At 32.1% G+C, this 10,166-nt stretch overlaps 1 protein-coding gene across 1 annotated transcript; it reads left to right on the forward strand.

Annotated features, from left to right (window-relative positions):
* Positions 1 to 8,158: 8,158 nt before the first annotated feature.
* Positions 8,159 to 9,731, forward strand: LOC131843819 (protein asteroid homolog 1-like; the record flags this gene model as incomplete). The annotated part of the gene is made up of 1 exon (XM_059192573.1): positions 8,159 to 9,731. A coding segment is annotated over exon 1 (1,573 nt), but the record flags the coding sequence as incomplete, so codon positions are not given.
* Between the last annotated feature and the right edge of the window lie 435 nt (positions 9,732 to 10,166).

Genomic DNA, 10,166 nt, shown 5'->3' on the forward strand with positions numbered 1-10,166 from the left:
TTGTAATTTTTCGCCAACCATCTAGCAGAATTTTAAGTTTGCAACTGGTCACATTATTTCTCTTATTCAGAGACGCAACATAAAAAGAAGATATATATATATATATCTATATATGTATGTGTATATAAACTATGTAATTGCTAAATTTCAGTCACAGTGCATTGGTAATTGTACTATCGTAATATACTTTTTGTTAGTGTTGTGGCGTGAAGCAAGTTCAATTCCTTTGTTACAATTTACACTTATACAGTAAGTACTACAATAGTATTTAGTATTGTAACTGATACTAAATATACGCCGTGCTATATATACAACATCCTTATTGATTATAAATGCGAAAGTAACTCTGCCAATCTGTCTGTCTCGTATTGAACCGATTTAAATAAAATTTGGTACACTGATAGTCAAAATCCTGAGTATGAACATATGCTAACTATACTTTTTAACACCAAAAAGGAGTATAATAGAGGTGTAAAAATTAAATATGTGAATAAATTTTTACTCTTAAGTATATTAAAACTTTTTGTTTGGCTTATTTTTGGGTTAGATTATATATTCCACGCTTCGATTTATTTATTAGTTTATTATTAAATAAATAAACTTGTGAGCACTTCCCTGCAACTTTATAGGTAATAGAAACGATATGCGCACATTCATTACAAAGTAATTTTTTTCAGGTTACAAAATGTGGATTAAGGGTTTCGGGTATATAATTCAACGTGACTCATCTCATCATCAACTAAAGAACTGCAGTGTCGTAATAGACGGACAAAATTTCTTTTACAACCAGTACAGGGATAGTAAGTTGCCATTTGTTTATGGATGTGAAAGTGACAAATACGCTAAATACTTAAGAAATGTCATGTCTATGTTCAAACGCGCAAACGTCAAATGTTACTTTATATTTAAAGGTGGTCACATGTATTTAGATATCGTCTCATCTAAGAATAACGTTAATTGGGAAAGTAAAGATGTAGTGTTACCAATTTTCATGAAAGATGTCTACAAACAGGTATTGGATGAAATGGATATGGAGTACTTAATATCCCGTTTTGAAGCAAAAGATGATGTAATTGCTTTCGCAAAAAGAAACAACTGTTGTATACTTAGCAATGACATTGAATTTAGTTTCTCCGGATTACCCTATGTAAATTATACTACAATTGCGTTTAATCAGAAAAACAATGCTATCGAATGTAAACTATTCGTTTTGGATAACTTTTTAGATAAATACAATTTAAATCGTGAAAAAATAGCCATATTTATCACATTGACAGATATAACAATTTTTGAAGAATTTTTTTTTGACAATTTACGACAAGATTGGGCAGATATAGAACGTAATACGAAACTAATATTCTTATTAAATTGGCTTGCAGACACTTCTGTTGAAAATATGTTTACTATAATTAATGAATATTTGAGCAGAACCGACCAGGTACGATTTTTGGAGGAATATGAAAGTGTCAGAAGACGTGTATTGGACGATAAAACAGGCAGGTTATGCACGATGTATTTGGAAAATAGGAACAACGTTGTAATCAATGAAAAGGATCCCGATTGGTTCGAGAAAGGCGTAGCATTGGGTCATGTAGCTATTCCGTATGTGAATCTATATCACCATAAACAGATCTCAGGCTCGTGGGCTATAGAAGGTGACAACAATGAAGACGGTCTCCGCTTTTCAATAGACATAATACAGTATGCATTTAATTTACTTACGAATTATGAAAAGGATGAGTTTATATTTATAAACAAACATGGAGTGCCGGAAACTATATCCACAGAAAATGCGCTGGTAATGAGACCAGAATACGCTGCAAATGTTAGCCCGTTTGAAAACGGATGGGGAATCTCCTTGAAAAATCTAAAACTTTTCGAACATTTCGTGGAGAACAGTTTGGCAGGTTTTAATTTTAATTACTTGCAAGAATTACCAGAAAATGTAAGACTTGTCGTGATATCTTTGATTTATTTCTCATGCAAATCACCCAGCAATACCACAGATAATATAGTTCATAGCGTACTGCTTTCATACATCGCCGTGGGACTTCTGTCACATGACAATAACAGAGTGGGCCAAGATGACAGTCCCGTATTTTCTGAAGCTGATGTCGATGCAGCTATGAGAACATTAGCTAATTTCATTCGTTTACCGCGCTCGGAAGCACGAGATATATATCGCGATCAGCTCCTCCATCCATTAGTCCAATTTCAATTCTGCTTGAATCATTTGAATTATTTGAATACGCTATGCGGTGCTACCTTTAAACCTACAATTTATCACTCGACATACAATGGAACATTCGTGTATAAAATTTTGTTCGCAATAGAAAATAATTACGACGGAAATGGTCGTCAATTTATAACACAAAAATTGAACCGTTCGCCGTCTGTGTTTGCATTTTACAAAAGAATTTATGCTGTGTATAAAGATATTAAAAATTCAATTGATTTGTAAATAATTATTACAATATCAATAAATCATTAACAGATGTTAACTTACTTACTTTATTCCGTGAGTATGTATTAAAGTACCATGTTTTATTAATTGTATACATAAATCTTAGCACGTAAGAACTACAGATGTAAATCATGAGAAGAAGGTGAGCCGCGACTCATGTTCTTCGGACGCCAGTTCTCCACAAAATTATACGTTAGCATTCAATTTTACATGCCCAATGGCTCGGTGTCACTTTATATTATATCAATGTTTTTGTGGAGAATATAGATAGGTATATTATTATTATCATTGTCTCGTTTTCTCAGCTTTTGCTAGTAGTTTTATGATTTGTCGCACATTTACGACTGAAACATTGCTTTATTTGAGATAAAATAAAATCTGATGAGATTGGGATTCGTGTTGTATTGACCCACTCTTGGCCGATTCTCAGGCCTATCCGTACATAAAATTTAATGAAATGGGTATAAAAATCAGTAAAGAGCTTTTTTTTAACACGACACGAGAATTTTATATATATATATATTTCATGTAGACAAGATTTCCACATTGATATAAGACTGACTTCTATATACTATCTAATCTACTTATCACTTGTAGTATATAATATTTACTATTAATGAATCTTTTACTATTTATAAAATGAAGTTGCTTTGGTTGTCTATTTCCTTAGATTTTTTAAACTACGCATTTATTAGTAATAGATAGAGTGATTCAAGAGAGTTCTGCTCTGGTTGATCGTTGGATCACAAGTAAACCCTCCCTTTGTTTCGGAGTACTCTAATGCTATGGCATTTACAGTTTCACCGGACGTAATGCCTGCCTCGTACAATGCTCTTTTTAGGGGAAAAGGGGATTGTTAGTTATGTGGATTAATAACTCCATTCTTAGGAATGTACCATGTCAAGTTGACCTCCAGCGGTTTCCCCTGGAGACGATCATGTTAAATTGCTGGTAAATTTGCCACGTTGTGCTAACTGATCTGACTTCAAGTTCATCTTATCATCCTCCACTGGTGCCTCGCCAAAGGAAAATGTAAGCGCAAGCAGGTGCATCATTCCATTATCATCCTTGAGAAAAAAATGCTCTTTATGATGATCTTTCCCATACAGCAGATGATTAATTAATCGTCCGGTGAAGCTGTAAAGAACAGCTGCGGCCAACAGCATTAGAGTAGTTCGAAAAAAAAAGAATTAATAGACAAGTCGGCAAGACTACGTGATTTACAGTTTTCATATTTGTTGTTAAAATTATGATCACAATACAATTGATTTTTAGGTATTATCACAGATAATATAATATTACATATGGTATTATATAAATATTTATTAATGTAGTATAATATTACAACAACACATTTAAAAAAAGACCCAGTGCAATTTAACAATTATCTATCAAGCGCGATATAGCTGTATGTGTATTATAGTCTATGTATGACATGTTAGTATAAAGTAAAAGTATTATTACTATGTGTTAATCTGAGATATTGTCTGTTTCTGTAACTTTCATCTGGATCTGTATAGTAATTATTGACTCAAGAATACCAAACATCCATTTATTATTAGAAACTTTTATGTTTATGTAGTAAAAAATGTTGTTTGTACTATCTTTTTGTTTTTATGAAAATAAAACGAATATTTGGTATTATTGTAAAGGATTTCTATTTTCCCTCCAATGATTCAGTTAAGAATGACATATTTAAAATTCGAGAGCTTTATGTTCTATTTTTAAAAGTATAATAATATAATACAATGTAGCAAAGAGGTTACATAGGTAGGTGTAAATATTACATAGGTATGTTTTATTCAGGCGTTCAGTATATCTATAGTTAGGAATTTTTATAAAGAAATACATGAGTACATTATTTTTCTAATCGATATTTCTATAATTAGTGTTGACGTTTTAATCATCGACATTTATATCGATAGCAAATTTATGACACGTCACTCGTCGGCGATAATACTAAACTGTACTCAGAATAATACTTCAGTGTTGTCATTAATTACAGTTATGAGCCATTTTGGCAAAATTTATATCAACGTGGTTTGGAGGATCTCTTTACTTCTAATGGTCGCGGGGATTCCTTGCATACGGTACGGTACCAATATTAGTATTGTATTCATAAGGATGAGTGTAACGGTCAGTGTACTTTCTATGTACATTTATACATGAATTTACATAAAAAAAATTAAGTATTTGTCTCATACTCATCTAGTACTCCTAACACAAACTCTGCTTAGGTTTGGACTAGATGAGGCTGTGTTAATTGGCCAGGAGTTATTATAGTTGTTATATTTATATTTTGATTATGTTATTAAATCTAATTGCCGGCCATAATCATCTGCAATACACGATTAATTGAAGGTATATTGTTGAATGTTTATGTTTTACTCTTAATACTTTCAATACCGTATCGGGGCGAAAATCATTACTGGGAGCTGAGGTAGAAAATTTCGAATATACGTGAAGCGTCGTATGAATATAACAAACAAAACTTTGTACCCCGCGCAATACTCTTTGTTTTGCGCGGACGGAGAATCATGAAATTTGAAAGAAAGAAAGAAAGAAAGAAAAAATATTTTATTCAGTGCAATGTAACAAAAATACAATATAAACAACAAACAACAAACAACATAAACACACCTATAGTTTTATATAGAGAAATACATTTTCAAGTATTTGACAAACACACGCAGAGAGAGGTGCAGAATGTTAATAATTATTTAATATTATTATTATTAAAAAATACATTCAATCAATAAAAGAAAACATTACAAACAGTGTATTGGAGACACACGCATAGTAAGTATAGTCTTTATTAGTAGAACCTTAATAGTAACATATACGCTGTTTTACACGGGAATTGACTTTCATGCAAGAAATAATGTGCATGTAAATGACAAAGAGAAATAGCCCGCGCATTCCCGCGTTCTGCCATTGCGAGTGCTTTAGCGCATTTTTATAATAATTAATGAATATTGCAAAATGGAGAACATCTGACTATTGAACAAAGACATATATATTATATAGAGTTATTGGTTATTTATAAATCTTAAACATGTCTATGAAAAATAAAATCCGTGAAATTAAAAAGTAAATTTTAAAAGAAAGGAAATTGATATTAATATAATACTGAAGTACAGATAATAATCTTCTAATGTTTAATCCTAATCCATTTTTAGCATTCAGTCTATTTTTCATTTTTAAACTTAAATATATTTTTATGAAACGCGTGCCAAGATATATAGTTATATAATTGAAATTATAAATACAGAAATATGAGTAGCAAATGCATACTCATTTAAAACAACACGTTAAACTGATAATAAGTTTATTGTGCAAAAAAAACAGATGCAAATTGGACTTAATGAAGGTTCTATAGCTATTTCCATATTCATATAATACAATAATTCTTAAAAAACTAGAGTTATCATATTGGGACGCAGATTGGAGCCAGATCTGGAAATAGGGATCAATTTATGATTGGTACGATCTGGGATTGGATACGTTGTTAATTTCGGGCGTAACAAATAAAAATTGCCCAAGAAATCCCTATTATATTATCCTCTTAGCTTGTTCCTAACTGCGTTGTACTTAATACATGGTATATATATATACTATAATATTACTATGCCCTTTTTTATGTCTATTCTACTCAAGAGCCACCTACTATCTTCTCTGTCCAAAGTATGTAACTTTGGGCAGAGGAGAGACGCCTTTTGTACCTTATTACTCAAATTTATGATCTTTGCAATAAAGAGTAAATAAAATAATAAATATAAAATTTTCGCCAACCATTTAGCATAGTTTTAAGTTTGCAACTGGTCACATTATTTCTGTTATCCAGAGGCGCAATATAAATTTCAGTCACAGTGCATTGGCAATTGTATTATCATAATATACTTTTTAGTCAGTGTTGTGGCGTGAAGCAAGTTCAATTCCTTTGTTACAATTTACACTTCCATAGTAAGTACTACTACACTAACTGATACTAAATATACTCCATGCTATACATATATATGACATCCTTACTGATATTATAAATGCAAAAGTAACATTGTCAGTCTGTCTGTCCCGTATTGAACCGATTTAAATAAAATTTGGTACACAGTCAAAATCCTGAGGATGAACATATATGTTTACTATACTTTTTAATACCAAAAAGTTTAAAATTTTTATTTTTAATGAAAATTTTTACCCTTAAGTATTAATATTGAAACTTTCTGTTTGGCTTTTTTTTGGGTTAGATTATTAAAATTTTATACTATCCAAGGTCACTATTACACGCAGACGATTTATTTATTAGTTTATTATTAAATAAATAAACGTGTGAGCAGTTCCTTACAACTTTATAGGTCATAGTAACGATATGCGCACGTTCATTAGAGTCACGTGGGGCAAGTGTGCGCAGCGGGTAAGTGTACGCACTCGAAGTATTTCAAAAACGGTTTATAGGTACGAACTGATAACACCCCTCCTCATTAGCGCATAAAAGGCTGTACTTAGTGCAACTTTTTCACTGTCCGCCGGTGAACCATTTTGTTTCCGTAAGTGAGTATTGTTTTTTGCTTGAAATATTGCGATTTTTGTCTTAAATGAGAGACTCATTCCTTTGTAATATATTTATATTTTGAAATCATGCTTTATACCATCGAACAGTACATTTTATGTAATATAAGCCGTGTTTAATCTTTTGGTGATGACGATTACGTAATATTGCTCAGTTCTGGTTAAATTTTATTTTGATGGTTTGGGGTAAGTGTGCGCATACGAATGTCGGGTAAGTGTGCGCATGCGAATACTTACCCCGCTCCGCTTTGGCTTTGTATTTATGATGCAATTTGTTATTTCAGAGTTTAATTATACATAAAAAATGCCTCGATTATAAAAGAAATGCCGGATAGAAGTGTTGTCACAGAGGAACAGCTAGAAGCTGTTAAGAGATTAATTTCGGAGGTTGGTAGCAAACGACAGTGTGGCACCCGCAATAATGAGTGTACCTTCGTCTAGGAATGAATATGTACGACTGTCATCCATCCAAGAAATACCGAAGTTGGCCTTAGGCATTTCTTGGATGAATGACTGTGATTCAAAATCGGCGAAAGAAAGGCAAAAAGTCAATCATTGATACTGTACCTAAGTCCTTATAAAGTAGAATTGGAAAAACAAAAAACAAGAGGATGAATAAATTGCCAAAAAAGAAGATACGACTTGATCTGAAAATAAATAAAATGATGAGCAGGAATTATTTTGCCCACTGTGTGGAGAAAAATACATATTTCCACCGAATGAAGACTGGATCCAATACAGCATCTGTAAGAGCTGGTGGCATGAACAATGCTATAACTTTGAAAAGGAATTATTTGAACTGATGTATTATTAGGTTGAGGATGTCTATTTTCTGGTTTATCATATGAGTCTGACTCTATTTACTGTATGTTACATGTTGCGCACACTTACCCCTATACTTGGGTAAGTGTACGCATTTAAACAGTTTTGATTTTGTTGATTTCCAAAGAATTTGTGTAAATGATAATTATTTATTTTGCGTTTAAGTTGTTGATTATTAAATATTTTATATAATAAACCTTGTTTTGTTCCAGTTAACTTCAAATATTTTATTATATGATACTTCAAACCATAAGTGCGCACACTTGCCCCACGTGACTCTACAATTTTTTTTTTTCAGGTTACAAAATGCGGATTAAGGGTTTCGGACATTTAATTCAAAATGAGTCATCTCATCATCAACTAAAGAACTGCAGTGTCGTAATAGACGGACAAAATTTCTTTTACAACCAGTACAGGGATAGTAAGTTGCCATTTGTTTATGGATGTGAAAGTGACAAATACGCTAAATACTTAAGAAGTGTCCTGTCTATGTTCAAACGCGCAAACGTCAAATGTTACTTTATATTTAAAGGTGGTCACATGTATTTAGATATCTTCTCATCTAAGAATTACTTTAATTGGGAAAGTAAAGATGTAGTGTTACCAATTTTCATGAAAGATGTCTACAAACAGGTATTGGATGAAATGGATATGGAGTACTCAATATCCCGTTTTGAAGCAAAAGATGATGTAATTGCTTTCGCAAAAAGAAACAACTGTTGTATACTTAGCAATGACATTGAATTTAGTTTCTCCGGATTACCCTATGTAAATTATACTACAATTGCGTTTAATCAGAAAAACAATGCTATCGAATGTAAACTATTCGTTTTGGATAACTTTTTAGATAAATACAATTTAAATCGTGACAAAATAGCCATATTTATCACATTGACAGATATAACAATTTTTGAAGAATTTTTTTTTGACAATTTACGACAAGATTGGGCAGATATAGAACGTAATACGAAACTAATATTCTTATTAAATTGGCTTGCAGACACTTCTGTTGAAAATATGTTTATTATAATTAATGAATATTTGAGCAGAACTGACCAGTTAGGATTTTTGGAGGAATATGAAAGTGTCAGAAGACGTGTATTGGACGATAAAACAGGCAGGTTATGCACGATGTATTTGGAAAATAGGAACAACGTTGTAATCAATGAAAAGGATCCCGATTGGTTCGAGAAAGGCGTAGCATTGGGTCATGTAGCTATTCCGTATGTGAATCTATATCACCATAAACAGATCTCAGGCTCGTGGGCTATAGAAGGTGACAACAATGAAGACGGTCTCCGCTTTTCAATAGACATACTACAGTATGCATTTAATTTACTTACGAATTATGAAAAAGATGAGTTTATATTTATAAACAAACATGGAGTGCCGGAAACTATATCCACAGAAAATGCGCTGGTAATGAGACCAGAATACGCTGCAACTGTTAGCCCGTTTGAAAACGGATGGGGAATCTCCTTGAAAAATCTAAAACTTTTCGAACATTTCGTGGAGAACAGTTTGGCAGGTTTTAATTTTAATTACTTGCAAGAATTACCAGAAAATGTAAGACTTGTCGTGATATCTTTGATTTATTTCTCATGCAAATCACCCAGCAATACCACAGATAATATAGTTCATAGCGTACTGCTGTCATACATCGCCGTGGGACTTCTGTCACATGACAATAACAGAGTGGGCCAAGATGACAGTCCCGTATTTTCTGAAGCTGATGTCGATGCAGCTATGAGAACATTAGCTAATTTCTTTCGTTTACCGCGCTCGGAAGCACGAGATATATATCGCGATCAGCTCCTCCATCCATTAGTCCAATTTCAATTCTGCTTGAATCATTTGAATTATTTGAATAAGCTATGCGGTGCTACCTTTAAACCTACAATTTATCACTCGACATACAATGGAACATTCGTGTATAAAATTTTGTTCGCAATAGAATATAATTACGACGGAAATGGTCGTCAATTTATAACACAAAAATTGAATCGTTCGCCGTCTGTGTTTGCATTTTACAAAAGAATTTATGCTGTGTATAAAGATATTAAAAATTCAATTGATTTGTAAATAATTATTACAATATCAATAAATCATTAACAGATGTTAACTTACTTTAATACAGAAAAGTACCATTTTATAAAGTACCATTTTTTTATTAATCTTTGTATATAAAAATATTGTGTGGAATTTGATCCAGCTTGAAAGATAGGATAACTTAAATCTCAATTTATAGTAGTAATATTATTTTATTCAAGAACCTTAGCCAGCCTCAGCCTTGTATATATATCTTAGCACGTAA

Source organism: Achroia grisella, unplaced genomic scaffold, assembly GCF_030625045.1.
Source record: "Achroia grisella isolate CSIRO2021 unplaced genomic scaffold, CSIRO_AGI_Agris_v1 utg34899, whole genome shotgun sequence".
Lineage (NCBI taxonomy): Eukaryota > Metazoa > Arthropoda > Insecta > Lepidoptera > Pyralidae > Achroia > Achroia grisella.